Source organism: Mustelus asterias, chromosome 18 (genome assembly GCF_964213995.1).
Source record: "Mustelus asterias chromosome 18, sMusAst1.hap1.1, whole genome shotgun sequence".
Classification (NCBI taxonomy): Eukaryota; Metazoa; Chordata; class Chondrichthyes; order Carcharhiniformes; family Triakidae; genus Mustelus; species Mustelus asterias.
The window spans coordinates 76,282,520-76,310,347 of NC_135818.1; the positions used below are offsets into that span (position 1 = coordinate 76,282,520).

The 27,828-nt window shown below is 41.1% G+C and overlaps 2 protein-coding genes across 3 annotated transcripts in view; one reads left to right on the forward strand and one right to left on the reverse strand.

Annotated features, from left to right (window-relative positions):
• Positions 1–11,107, reverse strand: part of LOC144506773 (actin-histidine N-methyltransferase-like) — a 140,035-nt gene extending 128,928 nt beyond the window's left edge. Inside the window, exons 1-2 of the mRNA XM_078233132.1 lie at positions 11,027–11,107; positions 3,934–4,003 (exon numbers count right to left, since the gene is read on the reverse strand). Coding sequence (XP_078089258.1) covers positions 3,934–3,986 — 53 coding nt within the window. The 5' untranslated portion in view covers positions 3,987–4,003; positions 11,027–11,107. The remainder of the gene's footprint in view (positions 1–3,933; positions 4,004–11,026) is intronic.
• A 419-nt stretch (positions 11,108–11,526) lies between these two features.
• Positions 11,527–27,828, forward strand: part of ccnk (cyclin K) — a 28,022-nt gene continuing 11,720 nt past the window's right edge. The window contains exons 1-6 of one of the 2 annotated variants that reach the window (XM_078234309.1): positions 11,527–11,804; positions 17,473–17,673; positions 20,307–20,388; positions 23,045–23,176; positions 24,955–25,060; positions 27,669–27,747. In XM_078234309.1, the coding sequence (XP_078090435.1) occupies positions 17,477–17,673; positions 20,307–20,388; positions 23,045–23,176; positions 24,955–25,060; positions 27,669–27,747 (596 nt within the window). In that variant the 5' untranslated portion in view covers positions 11,527–11,804; positions 17,473–17,476. The remainder of the gene's footprint in view (positions 11,805–17,472; positions 17,674–20,306; positions 20,389–23,044; positions 23,177–24,954; positions 25,061–27,668; positions 27,748–27,828) is intronic. The other variant, XM_078234310.1, reaches the window with a different exon arrangement.

A 27,828-nucleotide genomic window follows, 5' to 3' on the forward strand; every position in this document is an offset into this window, starting at 1 on the left:
TTGGCAACATGTCTGTACTGCCTGATTGATCCCATGCACCAACTTAAAGGTGATTACGAGTGCGACCTTACCGGTCATTCATGCCACGCTCCCGTGCAGCGAAGTTGGAGAATATGGCGCCCAGCCAAATCTCCTTTCACTGCAGTGGAATGGGAAAATCCTGTCATTGTGAATGGCCATAACATTCTGGCCTACAACTCTAAAAATGTATTTCTGGATGAAAAGATTATGCTAATGTGGGTATAACCCTAAACATGCATTTTGGCACTGAAAAAATTGGGCTGTCCTGTACACTGCATTCTACAATAGATTTGGATCCACCTGATTGCTGATCAGATCAGCGGAGGACTACAGAAATTCACGAGAATTTAAGCTCACAACCAATTTCATTCCTCTCCAGCTGACCTTATTTACTCCAGCAAAATCTGAAAAGAAAAGGCTGTAAATAGTGCATGTCAACCGCCTACATGAAACATCAGAGCCTGTCTTATTTCATTACCCCCCAATGCTATATTTAGAGCATTTTCAGATTTCCAGCAATTTCAATTTCTCCTGTTTATTTTATCCTACCAAAGTTGTACTCAATATTTAGCTAACCTAGTTTATTTTTGTAAACTATCTCCTGAAATACTGCAACATACAGAAGCACAACCTCCAAAATATTACAATTGCATATATGTAGGTTTCTTATTCTTTCAAGTTATTTCTATTGCTCAGATTGAGTGTATTTGCCTATTTGTGTAGCCTATCTAAATCCTTCTGCAAACTAGCATCCTCTCCCTATACTTACCCCATTTTGGTGTTTTGATTGTAAATATTCCCTAGCGTACATGCTTGATAAATTGCATTAGTGACAAAGATAATGTGTAATAAACATAATTATTTTGCTTGATTAATGTCTGCTCAAGAGAGCAAGAGATTTAAATTGTATCAGAATGTAAAAGGGATGTTCTCATTGGTAATTAGGTGTCCCAATCCATTCAAGTGTTCAAACTTCCATCATTCCAAGCATTGTAGATCAGGGCCAGTACAAATCCAGCAGATATACCAAAGGTAATGCGTGAGCGATAAATCTTCAAAATGACAAGCTGGATTGGTTCCAAGCTGCAAGTAAGCCTTTTGCAGAATATTGGTATCTCAGCCAAGGCTTTCCTGTGGCAAGATAATTAGTCCAAAAAAAAGGTGTAGTATAATCATGTGGCAAAGGTTACAATTTATAATATTCCCACTCTACTAATTTCAGTGTTATTTAACTTTCTTTAAAAAGCTACAAAGTGTCAATGTCAACATCGCGCGTGCACACATTCTTTCTGTCCTTTGTTTAAATCTAATTTAATCTAGCCATAATGAAGCCTGCAGTGTTACCATTCCATTTTTTTAAAAAACCAATTCAAAATGAGAGCAGGCTTCCTCAACCCTTCCCAATAGACAAAAACAACTAAGATCGTACAGGAAGTTGATGGATTGCACTCCATACATGTTTGGCCCTATCAATCTTCCAAAGTAGAAGCAGACAGTTACACTGCACATTCATTTCTTGTTTCACTGCATAAATACTGGCAACAGACCATCAAAAACAATAAATAGCATGAAACAGAACTATTCACAGGGCAGAAACAGTTAAAAAGTGCCCATTAAACTTCTTGCTAACTATTTAATTTGTCGAGACCCACTAGTCACCTATAGAATTAATTCTCAGTTTAAAAGACTTAACCAGTCGAACTTTAAAGACTGCCCAAAATCAATGCATATTTTTCCATCCCACTGATATTTTCTGAGCTTTAACTGGTGAACCACAGGAGCAGGGGTCCACTGCAAATGCAATTCATGTAGATCATAGCAACATACTGTACAAACACAAAGCCCAAACTGAGGCATTTTATTAGCAGATGCTCATATGCCAAATTAAAAATGGAACTGATCATCTTACACTTATAACTTACTGTGATATAAATAATTCAGTCTCCACTGAGAGACTGTCCAGTTTTACAGATGTCCTTTATGCAGACCTCTCAGCAATACTGCAAGAGTCTCCAAGTAAATTTTCAAAATCAGCACCGAACTTAAAGCAGAAAGTGTTCTGTTCTGTTCACAGAAACATAGAAATAGCAGGAGTAGGCCATTCGGCCCTTCACGCCTGCTCCGCCATTCATCACCCCCCACCACATCTCTTGATCCCTTTAGCCCCAAGAGCTATATCTAATTCCTTCTTGAAATCACACAATGGTCTGGCCTCAACTACTTTCTGTGGGAGCAAATTCCACAAATTCACAACTCACTGGGCGAAGAAATTTCTCCTCACCTCAGTCCTAAAAGATTTATCCCTTATCCTCAAATATGACCCCCTAGTTCTGGACTCCCCACCATCGGGAACATGGTTTCAACCAGGTAAATGCAGGTTGCGTTGTTTTCTCAGCCTTTACTTAATGCACATTTTTTTCTACCTCTGCCCAGTTTCAAAGGATCCAAGAGTATAATACTTCTCTAAGCAGTGGTATGTATTTTGGGGAGGGGAGAGAGAGCAGAGGTTTTTATAGAGCAGCCCAGGTTTTCATATTCCAGAAGGATTTAGTGCAACAGATATTGGTGATTATTTTTTCCCTATTCACTTTACTTTATCAAAAGAACAAAGGAACAAAGTCCTCTTACTGTGCTTCGGTAAAAACCAACTTATATTCATAATACACCTTCAATGCAATAAAAAGTCCCAAGCTATTTCATGGGAGCATTGGAAACCAAGCCACATAATGCAATATTAGGGCAGATGGCCCAAAGCTCAAGTCAAGGAGGCAGGTTTTAAGGAGTACCTTAAAAAGGAGGCAGGGAATCAGAAGGGTTTATGGAGGATATCTCAGGTGGTGTGGAGCTGGAGGAAATCAGAGATAGAGAGGGGTGAAGCCATGAAGAGATTTGAAAATCAGGATGAGAATATTAAAATCAAGGCATTGCTTGGATGAGCACCAATGTAAGTCATCAAATACAAGAGCAATAGGTGAATTGGACATGGTGTGATTAAGGACATGGGCAGTAGCGTTTTAGGTGACCATGGAGGACAGCCAGTAGTGCACTGGAATAGTCAAATCTAGAAGGTAATAAAGGTATGATTCAGGGTTTTAACAGCAGATGATATCAAGATTACAGTACTCTGATTTAGTCTCAGATATTTGCCAGAAAGAGTGAGGCAGTCAGTGTCTAGCTATGGCGTTTGGAGTGTGGACCAAAAACAATGGCTTCAGACTTTCCAATATTAATTGGAGATGATTTCTGCACATTCATTACTGGATGTTGGATAATCAGTCGGATAATTTAGCAACAATGGAAGAGTATAGCAAGGTGCTGGTGAGGTACAACCAAGTGTCGTCAGCGTAAATGTGAAAACTAACTGCTTTCAGATGATGTCACCAAGGGACACCATGTTGACGAAAGATGGGGTGGGGTGGGGGGTGATGAAACAGTGACTTCCAAACTTTTTGCTGCAGGGGCATCAACTACAAATATTAGCCGAGACTCTGGTCCCAACCTCAAAGTCAGCTACTAGAAGGTGAAACAATCATTGCAGAAACATGAATAATTAGCACACAACAACAGAAACAATAGGCTAAGTCAAGAAGTAGAGAAATCTGATGACAAGACCTGATGCTGAGGATCCTCTTCATTCTCCTCACACATCCCCAAAGTTCAGTTTTAAAATGTATGGAGTGGAGCTACAAACAAATTGCAAACTGAAAGCTTTGTTACAGATTCCTATTAATATCAGCCATATGGATATAAATCTCAAGGCATAAAATATTTTTTTTCAAAAGAGCAACTTTGCCATAAAAGGAAATAGAATATTCCTTTCCGAATAACAGAAACCAAAGATTGAATATTCTGCCCAAAACATCTTGGGAACTTTGCTCCTTTAACCGATCTTAACGCTAGGCCCTGGCTTACCTCCTTTTCAGTGCTCCCAGATCGCGACCAGACTTTTCCTGAACACTATGCATTTTCCTTGAAGGTTTTCCTGCACATGTGTGTACAAACACACCAAGGAAAAAAAAAGTATGGAAACAATGAACGGTTAAGGCATCTTGGATCTAACGTTTTACTGTAGCACTTACAACTATACACTCCTACTAAAGGAGCCTTCATAAAAATATTAAGCCACCATTTATGTCTGGAGACATTTTTGTGTTGGAGCCTTTAGATTACAAAGTTTCAAAGTTATTGACTCTCCAGAACAGCAACATCATATTATGATGAATATACTTAATTGTTTTCTTCTTTATTTTACAAAAAGAGAGTTTATATTATTTCTCTGGTTTGCTCACCCTCTTGTACCTCTGGGTGTTATACACTTTTCAACCAATACAGCGCTCATTCAGTTTCCGTTGCTGTGCCCTGCATAAATCATCCAAGATGAGCATCAGTTCATCTCAGATTCTTGCTCAGTCAAATGATCCAGTCAACCTTTTGAGCCTTCTAAATACAACTCTCAAGTCTTCTTGCATATAGAACAATTTTATCACCAATTCTCTATGAAATGGGATATTTTGAGAAACTTGGAAAAGCAGGCAAGAATGCTTCAGATTGTGGGGAGTAAGGGACTATTCTCCTCCTGTATCAATATACCTGATCCTAGCTTTCTGCACTCTCTCCTTTCCTTCACTATGTACGGCACACTTTGCCTCTATAGTGCGCAAGAAACAATACTTTTCACTGTATACTAATACATGTGACAATAATAAATCAAATCAAATGCTTTAACACAGGAATCACACACAGTGTATTACCAAAACACTTGCCCACACTCTAATTCACACAGACACATGCTGTGCACAGACCCTTCAGTTCAGCAAGGGAAACAATATCTAAATTGGCTGAGCAGAATTTTCCTGTAACTAATCACTGGGTAGACTCAAAACCATTGGCTTCAGCTGACATTACAAACTCCATTCCCTAATCACCAATTCCATTCCTCTCCCTGGCAACTGTCTGTGGCTGAATCAGTTAGTTCACAACCTTGGTGTCATATCTGACTGAGATGAGCTCTCACCATATATCCACACGATCACCCAGACAGCACATTTCCTGTAACATCACCCTTTTTGTAATTTGGTCTAATACCTCTTTATGTAGCTCAGTGTCAAATTTTGTTTGATAAATGTTGCTTCGCTGTATTAAAGGTGCTATATAAATAGAAGGCGCTGCTACTGTTGTAAATTTAGGCACAATCCTCAAAGAAACTACTTTCCAGCAAGAAACAGGAGATGGCCAAAGACTAAGATCTTATTCTCACTTCAAACAACAGAAATATCGGATGAACAATGACCTCAAACTTAATGTACCATGCACCATTTCAAAATTTGCAAATGATACAAAACTTGAAAGCATTGTAGAACTTCAAAAGGACATATAAAAGTTGGTGGAATGGGTGGACAAGTGGCAGATGAAGTTCAGTGCAGAGAAATGTGACCCAACTCATTATGGTAGGAAGAACATGGAGAGACAATGTAAAATAAAGTATACAACTCTAAAGAGCATGCAGGAGTAGAGGGACAAGAATGTATGTGTGCATAAGCTACTGACGGTAGCAGGACAGGTTGAGAGTGACTAATAAGGCATAAAGTATGCTAGGCTTTATTAATAGGGTCATAGAGTACAAGGACAAGGAGGTTATGTTGAACTTCTACAGGACACTAATTTGGCCTCAGCTGGAGTACTCTGTCCAGTTCTGGGCATTGCACTTTAGGAAGGCATTAAGGAGAGTGCAGAAAATATTCACGAGAATGGTTCCAGGGATGAGAAGCCTCAGTTATGAAGATAAATTGGAGAAGTTAGGGCTGTTTCTCTTGGAGTGTGGCTGCAAGGAGATTTGATAGAGGTATTGAAAACCATGAGTCTGAACAGAGTGGATAGGGAAAAACTCTTCCCACTGGTGAAACGATCAAGAACAAGAGGGCGCAGATTTAAAGCAACTGGAAAAAGCAGCAAAATCAACATGAGGAAAGCTTAAGGTAGAACACACTGTCTGAGAGTATGGTTGAGGCAGGTTTAATCAAGGCATTCAAAAAGAAATTCGACTGTTATCTGAAAAAGGAGGAATATGCAGGATTAAGAGAAGGCAGGGGAGTAGCACTAGGTGAATTCCTCATTCGGAGCGTCAGTGCAAAAACCAAATGGCCACCTTCTGTAACAATTCTGAGATTCTAAAGTTAAAGTTTAAAGTTTTATTTATTAGTTACAAGTAGGCTTACATTAACACTACAATGAAGTTAATTAAAACTAGCGTGTGGTGAGCTCTGGATCCTCACAACAGGAAACAGAAATATCTCTTTCTCTACTGGGCGGCACGGTAGCACAGTGGTTAGCACTGCTGCTTCACAGCTCCAGGATCCCGGGTTCGATTCCCGGCTCGGGTCACTGTCTGTGTGGAGTTTGCACTTTCTCCTCGTGTCTGCGTGGGTTTCCTCCGGGTGCTCCGGTTTCCTCCCACAGTCCAAAGATGTGCGGGTTAGGTTGATTGACCAGGTTAAAAATTGTCCCTTAGAGTCCTGGGATGCGTAGGTTAGAGGGATTAGCGGGTAAAATATGTGGGGGTAGGGCCTGGGTGGGATTGTGGTCGGTGCAGACTCGATGGGCCGAATGGCCTCCTTCTGCACTGTAGGGTTTCTATGTTTCTATGTTACTTCACTCTTTTGCAAGATCACCGCTTCCTACTACAATCATCAGGCTTTAAAATCCAAGTTCAGCCATCACCTAATCATTAATTATTGATGCACATGGTCTTCCCTCCCACAGTATTCAGCACTAATGGAATCCTGCAGTACAGGCCGGACATTTCCCAATTGCAATTGTTATAAAACATGATCATGCTTACTCAACATTGTAACCTTATCACAATGCCAAAAATTAAACTGCCACTGATGCCAGAGAGCAGATCAAAGTGACAAGTTTCTATCTGCGCTGGATCCAATTGTTGCTCCTCTTTCTTTCTCTCTCCTTTTCTTCCCCCCGCAAGTGTCCAAAACAGGTGGTAACACAATTAATATTAAGTTACATTAAAACAAATTGCATGGCTAACATCTAGATTCAAAAGGGCTTTACTATAACCTGCAAACTTTTCTTTTTAAAAACAGCCTATTTTTCTACCCAGAAATAGCTTTGGCAATGGGTTCCCTTCATGCTCACAGATAACTTAGCATTTTAAGAGTAGTATTTTATTTACTCCCAAGTCACATAAATCTATAGACATGTAGAGAATAGCAGATACCCAGAAGCAATTACAATTAATCAAATCATCAGCTACAAGGTCAAAACTAGAGAAATTTTATAATAGCCATCAGAACAATGAAATTGGATTGGTGCCTTATGATCATTTCAGAACATGTTTCCCCTTATCTAATTTATATTCTGTAAACATCTTTTTATGTGCAAGTCTATTTTGTGGACACAGTATGGACGAGGCTGCCAATTCCGTGCCTTTTTAAAAATTCTTTCGTGGGACGTGGGTGTCACTGGCAAGGCCAGCATTTTGCTCCTTCATAATGGCCCTAAAACTGACTAACTTGCTAGGCCATTTCAAAGCAGTTAGGAGTCAACAACATTACTGTGGGTCTGGAGTCACATGTGGACCAGACCACAAGGGTGGCAAATTTCCTTCCCTAAAGGACATCAGCGAACCAATCAGTGTTAGTTTTATGGTTACTATTACTAAGAACAGTTTTCAATTCCAGATTTCATTAAATAAATTTAACTTGCACCAGCTGCCACTAGTCATTTTCCCTTTATTCTTTCATGTGTTATGGCAGTCACTGGCAAAGCCAGCATTTGTTGTCCATTCCTAATTGCCCTTGAACTGAGTGGCTTGCGAGGCTATTTCTGAAGCCAGTTAAGAGGCGACCACATCGTTTTGGGTCTGAAGTCACATGTAGGTCAAACAGCGCAAGGATGGCAGATTTCCTCCTCAAAAGGATATTAGTGAACCGGATTTATGAATTGATTTCAAAATCCATGAGCTGCTGTGGTGAGTTTTGAATCGTGTCCCTGGGAGAATAAACTGGGCCTTTGAATTACTAGTCCAGTGACATTATCACACCTTGTCTGAGTGACTTGCTGACTACTAACTGCTCAAGAACTGCGGCAGTCCACTGGTGTTTATAGATATAGCTCTCGGAGCTCAAGGAACTAAAGGAATCAAGGGGTATGGGGAGGGAAGGAGGAATCAGGATATTGAATTCGATGATCAACCATGATCAAAATGAATGGTGGAGCAGGCTCGAAGGGCCGAATGGTCTACTTCTGCTTCTAGTTTGTGTGTTAACCAAACTAAAATAAATTGAGCAATTCTAAGTATATGTGCAAATTTAGGAAAGCTAAAACTTTTCTTCCATTTACTTTTTCTACCTCCTATACTTAGGATATTTCCTTTTTGCTAATTTAAAACAAGATCTCAGCATTTCCCACCCCACCTGATGAGCAGGCCAGTTCTACAATGTCTCTCGCAGTGACCTATGACAAAAAAAATACGCAATTCCTGAATTCTCACTTAGATTTGTAACAACCCAATCAAGCATTTATTTCAGGAATGCCTGAGCAAATAAACCTCCTGGCTTTAATGACACGAAAGTATTTTTCCTGTTACACAGCACAGGAGGAAAAAAAGGGATTTATTTTGGATTGCTTTAGCAACAGACACATTGGGCCAAGTGGCCTCCTTCTGTGCAATCAACATCGATGATTCTAAAACAGTTCATTCTTTGACTTGCCATGAGCAGCAGCACTGGGGAAATTATGCCAAAAGAAGAAAAGATTGCATTCGTGCAGATTCTCCATGCATTTTTGGTCATTCTGGACATCCAGACAACCTTCCCAGAAATGCAAAGCATTGCACAACAAAACTTCCAACACCACAAATACTCATCAGTTCTAAGAAAACAAAGTCTCCTGCTATACAAGTATACCCACACTACCCTTTTGTACAGATGAAAAAGGTTTCAAAGCAGTGTGTTTTAATATATATTCAACATAAAAAGTTATTTAGACGATGTAAAAAGAATCACAGCTTGATTGTAATGTTATCAAAACCATGAAAAAAAAATACTGTAACTTTAAATAGAGTTACTACCCTAAACTATGGACTGTCTTCTGGTGGCCTAGCAAACATTCCTCCTTCAACCAACATCACTAAAAAAAACCAGATTAATTAAATCATTGGCTGCTGTATTAGTCCACACTTCAAAAGATATATGGAGCATTATGGATGACCAATCATTTTTTTAAAAATTGCATTTTTAGGGTTTCAAGACATCCCAAAGCGATTTATAGCCTATGAACTACTTCTGAAGTCTCATCACTGTTGTGATGTAGGAAGCGTTCCTGTATTGCAGTGAGACCCGAATTGTATATCAGCAATACACAAGGGCGCTGGATAAATTAGATCAACATTAAATCTGGCGGATGTGCCTAGAGGCAATGGGGGGGACCTTAAGATGAACACTGGTGACCTTCTTGAATTCAGGTCCACAGGTATTCAGGCAAAACTGTAAAATCAGCTTTGACAGAATGGCCACTGTGTCCGGATGGCCAAAAATAATCTCCCCCGCCAGGTCCTGTTCTCTCAACCCTCAAATGGGCAACATTCCAAGGGAGGACAGAGAAAATTCTTCAAAGACACTTTGAAGCCTTCCTTGAATCGCAGCAGTATTGACCTTAAAGACCAACAATCAATCAGAATGGCAACAACTTGTCCATCAAGCTTTAAGACCCAATGCTGTAACAATGAAAAAGAGCAGTGGCAGAAAAGGACAGAAATAGTAGCAAATCCTGCACTCTAGATCCCACTACCTCACAGGATGGTGTACCCAATGTGCCCAAAGATCTGCTGATCACATGAAGGCACATGGCAGAAACTCATCAGCCCGAGTAGATATTATCCTCAAATGAAGGGCTTTCATTGAGGCCTGTTGTAGTGTGGGTTATGCAGCAGCCAACTTGTTCATAACAAATTCCCACAAAAAAAATGACAAAGCTAGATTATTTGGTTTCAGTCATGTTGACTGAATAAATAATATTGGTCAGATCACTTGGGAAAATTTCCCTGCTCTTCAAAATATTTGTTTTGCCTCCGAAAGACAGTATTGTCCAACAGTGCCTAGTGATGCCTCTGAAAGTGTCAGCCTAGATTTTTGTCTGGTCACAAGTCTCCAGAGTGAAACTTTCTGAATTAGAGGCGAGACTGCTCCTCGCCAAGTGATGGCTAACAACTCAATTAACAGCAACTCCCTGCTATTCTTTACATCGGTTTAAGTTTATTAATTAGTGTCACATTAGGCTTACATTAACACTGCATTGAAGTTACTGTGAAAATCCTCTAGTCGCCACACTGCAGCACCTGTTTAGGTACACTAAGGGAGAATTGAATATGGCCAATGCACCTAACCAGCATAGCATGTCTTTTGAACCGTGGGAAGAAACCGGAGCACCCGGAGGAAACCCACACCGACACAAGGAGAACTTGCAACCTCCGCACAGACAGCAACCCAAGCCTGGAATCGAACCCAGGTCCCTGGCACTGTGAGGCTGCAGTGCTAACCACTGTGCCCCATCAGAATGGCACTGCCCATTCATACTTAAAATTGAACCACCCCCTCCCCTCCCCTCCCCTCCCAGAAAGTTTACTTCTTCTACTCAAGTCTTAAAAGCAGCAAGTGATTTTCAACAATAGCCCAACAGCAAAATAGAACAAACACTGGATGTAGCCTTGATCAAACCCAGTCTGACTTTGCACAGGCTCTTGGACATGGTGAAGAAGCTTTAAATGACCCCTGACACCATATTGAGTGTGCAATGGCCAAATAAAGGGTTAAGGCTGGCAGAGGAAGCTCTGCAGGCCCTGCCTTACTCCATCACTCACTCATGTTCTATATCACCTTATGCTTATATATCTATAATAGGAGAGCTCAATGAGCCGGGTACCAACCGCAATTGATAGCGACAAGAATTAATTGCAACATGAATAAAAACTGAAGCGAATATTTTAAGCCACCTTGAACACCGCAGCTCTCGGATGAAGCTTAAATGGAATCGGCAGCGAGAGCGGAAAAAAAACACGCCGGCCAGTCAAGCTTGAGTGCCAGCGCTCAGCCTAACCTGATAACTACCCGAGCTCGCGCCCCGCCTTGATTGGCCCAGCTACCGCATCGCCCGCCCCTGCCCCATGCTGATTGGTGCAGAATTATGTCAATCACGGCCCGCCCCTCCCCCCCCACCCCACTCCCTCCCCAACTTGCTCTCCAATTTGAACGGTCAACGGAACGTCATCCCCTCCCCCTCCGCCCGCTCGCCCTACATTGCGTAGCCCCGCCCCTTTCCGTCCATCTCCCTTCCCACCGCCTCGTCGCTGATTGAACCGATGACGTCAGTCGCCCACCCTTAGCGGACTCTGATTGGTCGGCCTCACTTGTCAATCAGGAGATGTCACAATCGGCCCCCGAAGGGGGGGGTGGGGGGAGAACGGGCCCGGCCGAGCCTGCGCGCTTGGCCATTGTCTGCGTGGGGGTGGTTCGTTCAAAATGGCGGCGCCCTGTCACTGACTCGTTTGGGAAGTTGGTGCGAGTCGGAGTGAAAGTTGCCGGCGAGGGATTTGGGACAGTTTCGTCCGTTGAGCCGTCGTCGCCCTCGTCACTCGTCTCCTACTCCCCGCGGCTGTTGAGACTGAGCCGCTCGATTGTTACCGCGGGGGAAGCGGGTTCAGTTGGACGGTTGGGGTTGAGGGAGCCGAGCCTGGTTGCAGTGGAGGCTTGGGGCCTCAAGCGCTGTCTCAGGTAAGAGAACGCGGCGGGCACATGTCGGCAGCGAGTGACTGCCGCCGCCCCGGGATTATGTGTTCGCTTCTGAGGCTGCTAACCACAAGCCGGTGGCTGTTTCGGACCAGCCGCCGCCTCCTTTTGAGGAGGCGGGGAGTAAATAATAGTGGGGTTCGTATCGCAGTTTCACATGTTGTGGCTGAAGTGGCTCGGATTGTGTAATGTTCCTCCCCATAAAGGGGATGTGTTTTACAAAGAGCCCTTTCTGTGACCCCTGGATAATTTGTTGTTGAGCTGTTTTTCAGTACACAGAGGGCCAAGGGCGCCCCATGTCTTTGTTTTGTGGGAACTTTTTAAGGACAACTGTGGACAATGCTCCCTTGTAGAATATATAAATTTCAGTGTATTATGGCTTTGAGGAATTCTAATCACTTGAGAGAACACTTCGACCAGTTCTATTGACGAACAATTGGATTATATTTAGTTCTGTTGTCAAGGTAAGTTTGGAGAACTGATCTACATTTTTCTTACTAAAATTCACTGTTAAAATGCAAAGTATTGTATAGCCAATTATTTTAGTACCTATTTTTCATAGCCACTTGCGCACAATAGGGCTACACTAAAGTCAGATAAATTAATCCCTTATCATTACTTATCATCATATCTCAAACAATGACAAGACGGAGTACGGAGAAAAGATAGTGAATCTGTGAAATGGTGTGATGACAATCTTTCTGTCAATGTAACAAAGGTGATAGACATTGACTTCAGGAAACATAGTGGAGAATATGCCACTGCCTACACAATAGTGAAGAAGTGGGAATGGGCAAGAGTTTCAAGGTGTTCAGATCGCCAACAATCTGCCCTGGTACCTCTACACCAATGCTATAGTTAAGAAACTCAACCAACGCCTCTACTTTCGCAGAAGGCAAAGGAAATTCGGCATGACCATTACGACTCTCCAATTTTTACAGATGCATCCCTTTCGGGAAGAATCACAGCTTGGTATGGCTCCTGCTCTAACCAAGACTGCGAGAAACTACAAAAGCTTGTGAACATAGCCCAATCCATCACGCAAACCAGCCTCCCATCCGTTGACTCCGTCTACACTCCTGTTTTGGAAAAGCAGCCAGCATAATCGAGGACTCCACACACCCCAGATGTACTTCCTTCCATTGGGGAAAAAAGATACAAAAGTCTGATAATGCGTACCGACCAACTCAAGAACAGCTTCTTCCCTGCTGCCGTCAGACTTTTGAATGGACCTGTCGTATATTAAGCTGATCTTTCTCTTTATTTTATCTGCAACACTATATTCTGCACCGTCTCCTTGCCTTCCCTACGTACCCTATGAATGCTATCTTTTGTCTGCATAACGCACAAGAAACAATACTTTTCACTATATCCTGATGCATGTGACAAATCAAACCAAAATGTTTTGAGCACTAGGTGTTAGATGGGATATCCCTGCTATTGTATGACAGCCCTTTCATCCCTGGAATCAGTCTGGTGAACCTCCTCTGAACTGCCTCCAGTGCTACCACTGGAGACCAAAACTGGACACAGTACTACAGTGTGGTCTCACCAACACCGTATACAATTGTAACAATTTTTTTAACTTTCAAAATCCAGTCCTTTTGCAATAAATGCCAAGATTCCATTTTCCTTCATTAAATGCTGCACCTGCGATTCATGCACAAGGACACCCAGATACCTCATCACTGACGCTTGGAGGGATAGAATCAAGCAGGCTGCTTCATTCCAGATGGTATCGAACATCTTGGGTGTTGTGAAGCTGCACTCACCCTGGCAAGTGGAGAGTATTCCATCGTACTCCTAACTAGTGCTTTGTAGATGGTGGACAGGCTTTGAGGAGGCAGGAAGTGTGTTACTCACCATGGAGTTTCAAGTCTCTGCCCTGCACTTATAGCCACAGTATTTATATAGCTGGTCCAGTTGAGTTTCTGATCAATGGTAACCCCCCCCAGGATGTTGGTAATGATGCATTCAGTGATGGTAATGCCTCTGAATATCGTGGTGAAATGGGTAGGTCCTGTTGGAAATCACCATTGCCCTGGGCCCTCTGTGCCACAGGTGTTACCTGCATTCATCAGCCCAAGCCAGAATGTTACCCAAGGCATGCTGCATATGGACACACACTGTTTCGGTGTCTGAAGAGTTGTGAATAGTGCTGAACATTGCACAATCATTAATGGATGTCCCCACTTTGGATCTTGTGATGGCAAGAAGGTCATTGAAACAACTGAAGATGGTTGAACCTCGGGCACTACTCTGAGAAACTTTAGTGATATCCTGGAACTGAGTAATCGACCTCCAAAAATAACAACAGCTTCCTTTGTGTTAGGTACCAACCATTGGAGAATTTTCCTCTGGCTCCCATTGACTCTAGTTTTGCTAGGGCTCCTTGATGCCATATTTAAATGCTGCCTTGATGTCAAGGGCAGTCACACTCAACTCCTTTCGGCTCTTTTGTCCATGATTTGACCAAGGCTGTAATACGATCAGGACCTCGCTGGCCCTGACAGAACACAAACTGAGCACCCATGTGCAAGTTATTGTGGAGTAAATGCTGCTAATAGCACTGTCGACAACCCCTTCCATCTCTTTGCTGATAATCAATGATAGACGTTTGGGGGTGTAATTGGCCAGGTTGAATTTGCCTGCTTTTGGTGAACAGGACATACTTGGGAAATTTTCAACATTGCCAGATCAATGCCAGTGTTGTAGCTGTACAGGAACAGGTTGGCTAGCAATGTAACAAATTCTGGAGCACAAGTCTTCAGTACTATTGCTGAAAAGTTGTGAGGACTCATAGATGTGTGGGTGAGATTTTTAAAAATTGTTTCAGATCAGAATAGTTCATGATGGAGAAATCATGGAAAATTAGATTGCTAAATTTGAGGCATTGAGCCAATGCTGTTTGGTGCACTGATGGATGAGTGGAACATAGTGGGAGGTAGAATGTGGGCAACGGGTTTAGTTGAAGTATAATCCATGGTGGGTGAAACATAAGCTAGCCAGGAGAGCATTCAATAGCTGAGTCTGGGGGTTTCAGCAGCAGATAATGGACTTGTTATTAAGCCGAAAATGTATAGTCTTTTGTGATTGAGGAACTAATGGGCTAAAACTCAGTTTCAGGTTGAATAGGAGACTGAGATTTCAACAGTCTTGTGTCTCATCTGAGATAATGGCAAGAAACTCCGAATGTCAAAGAATTGTCCAAGGAGCAGAAATTCACAATTGTAAGAAAGGACAAGTTATGCAAAATAATTTTGCAAAACAACTGGGAATCTTAAAGCAAAATTGTATTCTTAAAATATTTAATATTGGGGTTGACCTCAAATGCGAAGAGATGCTCAGTGTGTGTGTTAGTACCAGTTTCTGTTTAACATGCAGAAGTTGTTCATGTTCAAGTGGGATGAAAGCCTAGATCTGGGGAAACATTACACTTAGTTTAAATTGGTACAAATATTGAAGTTGATAAGTTACAATTTTGAATCAAGTAGGATTGCCAATGTTATGCTGACTGTTAGGGTACCAGATCAGAAACTCTTAAGGTATATTAGGCCAGACTAGACCTCAACAATTTTCTATTTTGGCATTAGGGTGAGCGGATTAGATGTTTCACTCCAGGCATGATTCTACTGACAAACTGGGAAGCATTTATCAAAACAAACTTTATTTAACAGCACAATTTAATTATAACAGAATTAGCTTAACCTTTAACAATTGAAAATATATAATCATGACAAGATACAATTCTTAAATGCTAACCTATCGTTTTGAGTTCCAATTCAAGCAATATTCCTCTTATAGACTTAAACTCCTCTTTACAATTAGTTAGCAAAACACAGGTATACTTGTCTTGGGTTACCAGCCTTTCGAGCTTTCAGAAAACCTTTTGGAGAGAAAGAGACGGCAAGACACCTGTTTCTTCTGGTTCATGGTGCAGTGTGACACCAGCAGCACGGGTTCAGTTCCCAGCCCGCCTTTTCAACCTTGCCTGAGGTGTGGTGACCCTCAAATTAACTCGCCATCAGTCATCTCTTAAAGTGTGTGTGTAACACAATTAGTAAGACTCCAGAAATTTGAAAGACCACTAATTGGAGGTCTGATAACTAAGTGTTTGCAAATGTGATCAATTTGAAATAAAATGTGCATGTAGAAATCGCATTTCTATATTGAGTGAGTTTATAGGAAGCTCTTTACAGGCAGGGCCTTTTAAGACTTGGGGATGTGTATTGTTAATATGTGATATTCACAGTTGGAAGAGATCTATGCAATCTTTTAAAGACAGAATATGAGATTGCAGTTGACGGCACAGTGGTTAGCACTGCTGGCTCACAGTGCCAAGGACCTGGGTTCAAATCCCAGCCTGGGTCACTGTGAAGTTCTCCATGTCTGCGTGGGTTTCCTCCAGGTGCTCCAGTTTGCCCCCTCAGTCTGAAAGACATGCTAGTTAGGTGCATTGATCCGAACTGGCGCCGGAATGTGGCGACTGGGGATTTTCACAGTAACTTCATTGCAGCATTAATGTAAGCCTTGTGACTAATAAATAAACTTAAAATTTCTGCATTCTAAATAAATTCCACAATGAAAAACAGAGTTAATTATCTTTACCTACTATTAAAATCCTTGTTTAATGTTAAGAGACAACAATAATTTCTGCAAATGTGTGTTGCAATACCTTTCAATACTAAGGCTAGATTTCAGAATAGGAGGTTCAGAGTGCACAAACAAGCCTTATTTTATATGCATGTTTTGCACCATAATTTGGCAGCTGTTTCAGCTCAAGGAGAAACAATGGATCATTGGAAAATATATCTCCATTATAAACTTAACTTCAAATTTAATATACCAGTCAAAAGAAAATAATAATTCTCACTTAAAATGCAAACCCACTTTAATTCACTCCCTGCAAACTTACTTCAATCTGGTGATAGCATTTCAATCTAAGTTTACAATTTGTCAAATCAAGAATCAATTTTCATCGACTTTTTGCCTGCTGAAAAAAGGAGCTGCAAACTAATTAAAATCCTACCATCTACCTGAGCGAGCCTTGAAATGGGAAGTATAGGCTCAATTAGACAGTGTGAATGGATGTGCATGTGTCAAGTCTGAAACATTTAGTCCAAGTATAAGTGGCTGGGGCAAGACAGACAAGGAAAGAGTTGAAAAATTGTAACAGAGCCAAAAAATGACACGGATGTGGATTTATTTATAATATCAAATTTTACGTGCAAGTTCGGTGTTATTTGCAAATGGGGATGAAATCTTTCTACACCATCAATATGAGATGCGCTCGTTGCAAATCCGCAGTCACTTGTCCACTGCGCCAGAACTGCTTCCACTGAAGATTTCTCAACAATAACCAAAAATCTTTTTGGAGACTCATTTCCTAGTCTTGCTATTTGTTTATTTCGTTTGAAATTAAAACCTTGGTAAAACTTAACACCGCTCCTCATAAACTTTAAAAGTCAACATCAGTGGCAGAAAGCATTCTAACTGAATTACAGAATTAACCCTCCCAAATGCTTTAAATCAGTATTTCAATCTAGTGTGTTTTTGGAAGGTCAATGGTTTTCCATAATTTGATAGTTTTTGTAAAACTAATTATGAATTTAGCAAACTGGTTTTAAGTGAATGCTTGCTTACCTGATTCCAGGTAAATGAAGGAAAATAAGGAGAACTCCACCCCGACGACGGCACTGGCAAACGTGGACCTCAGGAAGCCATGCTGGTATTGGGATAAGAAGGATCTTGCACACACCCCGTCACAACTAGAGGGCCTTGATCCAGCAACAGAGGCACGCTACCGTCGGGAGGGTGCCAGGTTTATATTTGATGTGGGAACACGTCTGGGGCTGTATCCTTTCAATGTCGTGCATCTTTTCAAAATTTTTGTTCATTGAGATAAGGGTGCCAGGACTGGGAAAATGGATGTGTTCTCTCTTTTGCCCATTGTCAGGATCTTCCACTCCTCATCAAGTCCTGCCAGCCAGCAATGGAAATTGTTCTATTATTAAGGAATACATTGAGTAAACTTCACATGGAAGTGTCACTGCTGGCAAAGAGGTGATTTTGACCCAATTATTTTAGCTAGATTCAAACCCAGGTCACGTAGCTCTTCGATGACACAGGTCTGGCAGCATCAATGGATAGAGAAAGTGTTAAGGTTTCGTGTCTGTGACATTTCTGTGACAACCCAGAATAAGTAATCTTCCAAAATTTGTATCTTGCTGTCTGAATATGAACCTTGACGTAAAATTTGATATTTATTTATTAGGTTTCTCAGAAGAGAATGTTGCAGCTTCCAATCCATAGTTAACATCCATCGCTGTTATTTCTTGTGTAGCTAGTCTGACAGTAGCACTCACTGCTCCTGACTTCGCCTTCTGAGGATTGATATTCCCACTGAGGAATTAGAAAATAGGTTGGGTATAATGAGTCCCATCAGAGATTGTCGCTTTAGAAATTGAACCATCATTTCTCATTTATCCAATTCCAGATACAAATAGGGAACCACAGTTTCCTTGCAGGTGGTAGAATTGCCAAGAGCACTGTGTCCATTAAAGAGGTTTGCTGTGATTTGAAGCAGGTGCTTCTCATTCTTCCTACCCACAAAACCTGGTTGTGAGCTGCATCCTCTATTATTTTTCTGCTGTCTTTTCATATTTTAAAATGAAGTGCTCCTAAACATAATCTTTTCATTTAGACAAAGGCTTACTGACTCCAAAAGGAAACTCTCTCTCTACCTGCAACCACATCTTTCCCTCTTCCCCTCCCCTACCACAACCACACGGTCTTCAGTGAATCTTAGCTCAGTCAGTAGCAACTCTGCCTCAATGTGCGCACATTTTACATGTTGACTCATCAAGCTTTGCCCTTGGATGTTACCTCATAATTCTCTGAACATTTGAACAAGCTTAACCCTGGAAAAAAAAAGCAACTTTAGCCACAGTAGAGGAGTCTGAAATACCAAATGATAAGTGTCCATTGTAAATAAGTAATGTATTTTCACTGTGGCATATTGTGAAACAGGCTTATGTATGGGTGTGACTAATTCAATTAAACTGAAGACAGAAGATTTAAATAATCAAAAGGTGTTAAGTGTAAAAGTGAGCATTTGAATTCGAGATGAGCAAAGTTAAAATGGAATAGCAGGAAACAGCTTGTATTTAAATTTGCATTTGGAGATAAGGGCGTGAGTTGAAGTTTTGCTGTTGTATTTCAAAGGGTAGATTCACAACTGGTGAAGATCATAAATGAATAAAGCAAAGTATTAAGTTACTTTTACCCAAATGTCATAGCCATAAAACATGAAAGATTTTTATATTCTGGGAAAGGTAATTTCCAATGGAGGTTAAGAACAATTGGGTTTAAATGATGAAAGAGAAAAAGCTTATTAATTGAAAGCTATGTGGATAGAGTGTGGCCATGTGATATCTTGAAGAACGTCCTGTGCTTGGGAGAGAGGGCTGTGAAAGGAGCAAAGTGAGCTCTAGCCACTCTGATTGCAACATTTTGTTACAAGTCTTAAAATTTGCTTTATCGAATGAGAGGGTGAAACCTTGTGAAATGCCTCCCCTCTAGCAACAATGGATATCTTGTGGTAATATCACTGGGATTTTTATAGATTAAGAATCTATAGGGACTGTTGCCTGGAAAGAGGTGTTTAACGGTGACTTCAACTAAGCAGAAATCATTTGGGAAATGGTTGTAGGTCTACTTTTAACATAGTTAATGTAATCTTATTGATTTTTTAAAATGTTTTAATTTTAAATTTCCAAAAGTGGTATTGACAGTCTTGCTACTGACTTCAGAACTCCTTGTCATAAAGTACAAATTTCAAATTGTTGTGATAACTTGTCCAAGTTTCCCTTTGGGATTTAGGCAGCTCGGCAATTACCAACAGCCATTTCGTAACACCCTCATTTGGAGAACTTCCTTGTTAAGAATATTGAGTTGCTGTAATGAACAAACAAGCTATCCATATTTATGCTTTGTGCAAATGAACACTCCAACCAATTCCAACATTGCACTTCATTCAACTGCCTGTCTGTCATTCATGTCCTTTACATCAGGACAAGGACTGGTGCTTAAGGTATAACACTTTCTGCTTGATTAAAATCTTTTAGGATTTGAGGATTAGCAGTAATAACAGCATTTACACTAAGTCGTAAATTGTGTATTCTTATGTTCCTTGGTTGCTCAAAAAAATTGAGTATTGTTCGACTTGTACTGTGATTAACTGTTTTAAACTACTCTACCATGGAGTCAGTATGGCACAGAAGGCTATTCAACCCATCGAGCCCATGCAAGCTCTCTGTACAGCTACTCTGTCTCAATGCTACTCCCCTGTTTTCTCTCCACAGCCCTCCAAGTTTCTTTCCCTCAAGTGCTCATCCAGTTTGCGTTTGAAATTATTGTTTCCACTATGTTTATGGCTGCCAGGGAAATTATTGCAAACTGAATCTTTCCTTAACCAAAACTCCCAAGACATTATGACACACTGGCCACAGGGATCATCTACTTTCATCGTTTTTATATGTTTCATTCCTTCAAACAATTTCCAAGATACGTAAGTACCAATTCTCAATGAAATCCAAGAGCTTTCTAATGCTGTGAGGATAGGATATGTGTATTGCTGCAGTATATCTTCTGCAATATCTTGTAATAAGGGAAGACTGCTATAAAGCAGAATTTCACGTCACGCTGCATAAGTTAATTTTACTGCAAAAGACCAATAGCTTGGTTGAAGGAGCATCTTAAAGAAGAAAAGAAAGGTGAAGCTTTAGGGAGGGAACACCGAAGCTATGGGCCAAGGTGTCTGTAAGCACGACAACCAGTGGTGGAGCAATTGCAATCAAGGCGCCAGAATTGGATGAACACAGAATTGTGGCGTTTGAGAAGGAAAGAGGTCATGGAGGGATTTGAAAAGAAGGATGTGTTTTTAACTGGAGTCAGTGTATGTCAGCAAGCACGAGGGGGTGGGTGGTTAGCGAGTGTGGTCATGGGTGGTAGAGTTTTTATGGAGGGTTGAATGTGTGGTGCTGGCCAGGAGTGTGTTGGAATAGTCAATTATAAAGGTAACAAATGCCTGGTTGAAGTTTTCAACACCAGATAAACTGATGCAGGGATGGAATCAGGCCATGTTATGGAGGTGGTAATCCATCTTATTGATCACACACAAGTGGTCAGAAGCTCACCTTGCTTCAAAATATGAAGTCAAGATGTGACCAGCCTGGTTCAGATTCAGATTTTTTTCTCAGGGTAGGTAGCTAGGCAACAGGGGCTGAGCCAACCACTTGGGTCTTCCTAACGTACAGTTGGAGAACATTTCTGGATATTGGATAAGCAATCTGATCATTTAGTGGCTGTGGTGAGGCAGACCTGGGTGTTGTCACTTACATGTGGAAACTAATGCTATGCTTTTAAATGCTGTTATCGGGAAGCAGTGTAGAGATGAGAAATAGGAAGGGGGGGGAGCGGTAGATCCTTGTGGAATACCAGAGGTAATAGCGCAGGAGTGGAAAGAGGATCCACTGCAGGTAATACTCATCATGATTCAATAGATAAGAGTGGAACTATATGAGCACAATCCCACCAGCCAGTGGGTGAAGGGAAATAAACTGGAGACCAGCTAGTTAAATGGCTTCAATCATAGTGGCAAAGAAGTCCTCACCTTTATGTTTGGAGGGAGACATGGGTCACAGATTTAAAATGATGGTTTGCAGTAGAGAAAGGGGGGGGGGGCGGTTTTCGGCTTTCCTGGATAATCTGGACGCAGTTTCAGCAGATGGGAGCAGGATCCAGATATTCATCCTCTGTTTTTTTTATATAGGAAACTAGATAATGCAGCACACTTTAAAACTTGGTGTGCTGTGTGTTATCCAGTATTCTCACTTTTTTTCTTCAGCCTCCCTTGTTACAGTACAGGCAGTGAGATGAAGATTTTAAATGCTCTGAGCACAATATACCAAGGCACATAATCACCAGTTTTAGCATTACAATAGTTCCATTAATGATGCAGAGCTAGCCCACTCTTGACTCCGATTCACAGTATAGGGTTGACTCTATTGGGCTGGCAAAAAACACTAAACCAGGGATTACCAGCATCTTGGGGCAACCAGCGCAGAGCAATAAATGCATCCTTGCCTATGAGGGCCACAGGCTCTGAAACTGCCCACTGATATTCCCCCTTGAGACCTCAACTTGCTTGATCTCTCTTTCTCAATGGAAGAAAATAAGTTTGAAGCTTTACAAACATTTCAAAACACCTTTGGATAAGGACAGAACTTTGTGGATGAGGAAAGCACCCCTCAGTGTCACCTAATAATCTTTGCAGAAATTTGGAAAAACCATTTCTCTAGAACTGTTACACTGGCAATTTTTTCCATAGTTTAGATTTTTTTTAAGGAGGTAATCTGTTGGGTATTGTAAGTAATTAAGCCTGGCCTGTGAAATTGGCTCTGTCCTAAATACTTTCCAATAAAAGACCAGAAGATTTCTGTAGCAGTGTCATTATTCCAATCAAAGCCACTAGTATGCTGGATTGTATAAAACAAGGACTGGAGTGTGCACTGAATGAATTAATCCTGCTGTTGCACAGACGTGTTGATTGGATCTGACCTGGAGTCCCATGGGCCACATACTGTCTCTGAACTCAAAAGAACTAGGCTGAAAAGAAGCTGGAGAATCTGACTTGAGAATGGAAAAATGGAGACTCTTCCTTCCAACCCTCTGACAGGGCAAGCATTTCCCCACAGCAAGAGAAAGCTCAGCCATTGTCAGTAATGTGTTATGAAAGGCTATTTGCAGAACAACATTGGCGCAGGTTGGATAGCCTAGCTGTTTATCTGAGGAAAGAGCATGGTAAGAAGTTTAACAACAGGTTAAAGTCCAACAGGTTTATTTGGTAGCAAAAGCCACACAAGCTTTCGAGGCTTGTGTTTGCCCCAGTCCAACGCCGGCATCTCCACATCATGACTACGAAAGAGCATGGCACAGGAAACTAAAGGATAAAGACACTTATTTTGAAAAACGTCTGGGGTTTGCAGCAGCTGTTAAGCGTTCCGGTTGGATGGTCTGGGCCAATGCCTGCAGAGATATTATCTTGTTGAAATGTACTTTACAAATCATCACAGATCCACTACCTTAGGTTTCATTCACCACAGCAAATGTGTTGTACTCATGTATTCCTGACTTAACTTGTTTTATACTAATTTAATTTGTAGGTTACAGGAGCCTGCTGCCTCTTTCTGGCTGGGAAAGTAGAAGAGACTCCCAAAAAGTGTAAAGATATCATTAAAACTGCTCGAAGTTTGCTGAACGATGTACAGTTTTCACAATTTGGAGATGATCCCAAGGTTAGTGCTCATTGTAGTTCTGCGTGTTTTAAGATACACATTAACAATGTGGTAAATCATGGAAAATTTCTGACACAAGGAGGTCATTCAGTCCATTGTGTCCATGCTGGTATCTTTTAACGGTGATGAGTTTCTCTCACCTCTACCACCCTTTTCAGTTTGTCAGTTCTAGCCCTTGACTGTCCTTTTCTGGGTGAAAAGATGTTTCATCACATTTTTGTACCTGCAATTCTCTATGATCACGTTTTGTTTTTAATCAGTACACGTCAACAAAGAAAAGTGCAGCACAGGAAAAGACCCTTTGGCCCTCCAAGCCCATGCTGATCATGATGCCCTAACTAAACTTAAAAACAAACCTTCAGTCCGCATCCCTCTGTCCCCTCCCTATTCATGTACCCATCCAGATTTCTCTTAAATGCTGATAATGTGCCTTCTTCTACTACCTCCTCTGGCAGTGCGTTCCAGGCACCCACCATTCTCTGCGTCAAAAAACTTCTCCCCCACATCTCCCTTAAACTTTCCCCCCCTCACCTTGAACCTGTGCCCCCTTGTAATTGACACTTCCACCCTAGGAAAAAGCCTCTGACTATCCACCCTGTCTATGCCTCTAATAATTCTGTAGTCCTCTTATCAGGTCTCCCCTCAGCCTCTGTCTTTCCTGTGAAAACAATCAGAGTTTATTCAACCTCGAGTCATGGAGGTTTCTCCTTAAGTATTGGAAAATCTGGCGTATGTTGGTATTTCATTGTGCTTTCTGCTGTAACGTAGAATTTTGCAAGTTCCTCCACCTCCCCTCACCTGCCAGAATAATATTTTCTGGGGTAAGGTGGTGTAGACGTGATTGCCTAATATTGAGTGTCTCTTGATGGAACAGTGTGAATTTGTTTTTGTCATCTTTACTGAATTGTAATTGTTCCAGAATGAAATCCCTTTGTAGTGTAATCTCAATTTATAAGGATCTTGTACATCAACAGCTTCAGTCCATGTGCGCCTTTTATCTGACCCACAAACTCATTTTACCAAGGGAAAGGAGAGAGGAGATAAAGAGTAGAGGTGAAAAGAATGAAGAAGGTTAAAGTGCCAGGCTTTGGAGATTAGGGATCTCAGAAGGGTTTTTTTTTGTGCACTGGGGGGTATCTCTGGGATCGTTATTTTGTTGTCCACTTTTTAGAGAGGGGTGTGGGCTCCAGCTTCAAATGATTTTGCAGTGAAAACACGCTGTTCATTCTTCTCGTCTGCATTTTATCTCCAACTCTAATGAAGTGCCAAATGAAAGATTAGTTGCTGCAGCAAATAATTTCACAACTCGGGAGGGCAGAAATATACAAAACAGAGGCGTTTTTGGATGCATCATACACCACCAAGACTATTAGAATCTTGTTTTTGTTGAAGAAATGGATCCTAAACTGGACTAATTTACTGAGGTATTTGTACAGTCTCTGGGTTTCTGATAAAAGAAAAGCAATTCTGTTCATTATATCCAGTGAAACAGAGATTCTCTGCACGTTTGGTTTAGAAAAACTGTTCTTTACCCAATTGTCCAAATGCACAGCTGTAAATGGGATGTATTGTATTTCTCGAATAAACTTTGGACATAATTTTATATTAAATTAATTTATATTAAATCTGTATACATCAATCCGTTAACACCTAACCAGCTGGAGTAATATAGTTCTGTACATGTGTATATTGTGGCAGTACTGTGGTTTTGAAATGGGGTACTGTTTCACCGTGCCTTCCTTTATTGTGTGTTTCTTTCTGCCTTGTTTCCAAATTAGGAAGAAGTCATGGTACTCGAGAGGATATTATTGCAGACAATTAAATTTGACTTGCAAGTTGAACATCCCTATCAGTTCTTGCTTAAGTATGCCAAACAACTTAAAGGTACTGCAATTACATGTCTATGCAGAATATCTGCAATCTCAGTTTATTGCATTTCTGTTTTTAACACTGCTTGTTCAGCATAGCAGGCACATATTTCAAACAAAAGCTGAAACTAGAGGTTCTGATGGCTCTATTTCTGAGTGATCAGTAATTACAATAATATATGGGGTAGAAATATGGGTTCTAGATCCTTGGAAGTTTTCAAGAGGTGGCCTCTTGCCAACTGAGCACCAAATGCATTAAAACATTGGCTTTAGTAACCAGTAACTTAGATGACCGCAAGAAAATTGCCCATTTGGACTGAGATTATTGTAAATCATGAGAAAACTTGACAAAACAACCACCTGAATCCCACAATTTGATTATAGCCTTGATAAATCTTATCTGGTGTGGTTTTGTTGGATTTGTGCATGTTGATATTGACAAGCCACAGCTTGCTCTGTGTGAACTATTGTATGTTCACACTGAAGGATTAATGCATACATGTCTAAAGCTGTTGTAACGATATTGGTTTTGGGGGGAGGGGTGGGGGGTATTTACTTTGCATATAAGAGCGCATGTACACACCCTACACTTGGCTGCCTAGTATGTTTACAAGAAATACGCAGTGTGATTTCGGGCATGACACAAGTGGTGTGGACATACTCCCTTTGCACGTACCCACCTAATGTATAACTTGCTTTGTAAATGCATAACCGAATATGATACCAAGCCATAGAAAAGAAAATGGGCTTGGTATGAGCACTCAACTGTGCTGACATTGCTTACTTTAATGCATTCTGCATGGTTCGAGCTGAATGCCTCTGAATAGTTTAAAAACTTCCTAATGGCTACTTTTTGGTGCTTTCACTCATTCATTGAAACAAGAGTAGGGTAATTGGCCCTTCGAGCCTGCTCCGCCATTCATTATGATCATGGCTGATCGTCAAATTCAATATCCTGATCCCTTTAGCCCCAAGAGCTAATTTTTTCTTGAAATCAGACAATTGATTGCTTTGCAATTCCATTCCCTTTAAGGCTTGGGGCGTTTGGAGGTCTTTGAAAATGCCAAGATTTGCAAGACCCCAAGGACCTGCCAGGTCAGATTTGACCCCCACTCTTTGCAGATCAATGTTTTTTTAAAAATCCTCATCCCCAGAGTTTGCACTATTGCATTTTGTGGTTTGCTAATTTTCCAATTATAAAATCTAATTAGCTGCCTTGGTTTTATGTGTTGCCTATGGCTCACCGTGTAATTATTCCTCCCACCTCCAGCTCCCCTCCTGCCCATCTGAACCCTCAGGTTTGGATTCTTGCTGGGATACTGTTTCCTAGAACATTCAACCCTTTGTGTTGGCCAAGTGTCCATTCTTTGTGAACCACAACAGACCTATTTGAGCATAGATGGACATTGGTCTCAAACTCCCGTTTATCCTCATTTATCCATTTATTGAAAAATACAAAATTCTTAGCCGCCATGACCAGATAGATCCCCTGGCTGCAGAGTTCGGAACTCGGGGCCACAATCTCAGGGTAAGCAGTTGGTCGTTTTAAGGCGGAAGGGAAATTTCTTCATTCAGAAGGTTGTGAATCTTTGGAATTCTCCAACAGGGAGGGTTCGGGATGTCCTCTTGTTAAATACATTCAGACAGATCAGTCTAATTTTAGAAACTAAAGGAGATGGGGATAGAACAGGAAAGTGGAATTGAGATAAAAGATCAGCCATGAGCTTATTTGATTGGCTCAGCAGGTTTCGGGGGCCATTTGGCCTGCTGCTCCTTTTCCTAATATTCGTAAATACACATGTCCCTGGTAGAAGTTATAAGTAGGACAACCTAGCTCCCCCAAATGTTTCCATTTCCCTTCTGAATTAAAGAAAAGGTTGATGTGTTTATAAATTACGGTGACTCCCCCTACATTTTTTTTCTTATTCCCCTGTTGAAATAAGCAGACATACCAGGGGCTAAGTCTGGGATCTTTCTGGCTAAGTACCATGCCGTGTGGTGCATTTACATGATTGCAGTGTGTAGTGGGGGGGAATATTCTGACGTGAACTTGGCGCATGAACTATGAAATGCATGTTGTGCTGATTTGTGCGGTATGGTTAAAGCTGAGTTAGTTAAAGCGGGGTGTCTAACCTGTATTCCTAGAGCCACCTGTGACCACAGAGCCCAAAAAATCTGGTCTTCAAAGCCTTGAAAGCTTCATTCTATTTGTACTTGTATTTCTAACTCTTTAGTTTGTCCTGTATTTTGTGCAACCTGGAAATTTGGAAAGGTTTTTTTGGTGGCCAGGGCGAATCTTAAATCTGAAAACCAAGATCATATCATCACCTTGGGGTAGACGCAAGTTAATGCGGATATAGGTGTGAACCATATCAGTATCAGAGGCTCCATGTGATCTCTTGATCCAAAAAGCTTGGACACCCCGAATTAAATAATCACCCATTGGGTTTTGGCAAAACAAGGCATGGCACCTTTTAATGATTTAAGTTAGAAAGCTTACTAAAACGTGCTTTTGAATGTGGTGTGAAAATAATGGAGTTAATTGCACTTTAATGCTTTAATCTTAACACTCATTTTCTTCTTAATTCATAGGTTTTGAACTTAGAGGTTACACATAATGTTAGTCCAATTTTCTCTTTCTGCAGGTGACAAAAATAAACTTCAAAAGCTGGTGCAAATGGCTTGGACCTTTGTAAATGACAGGTAACTAACTATCTTTTTAAAATCTACTCTCGTTTACAAAGTTTGTGACAGCCTATTTATCCATTAACAAACTAAAATTCA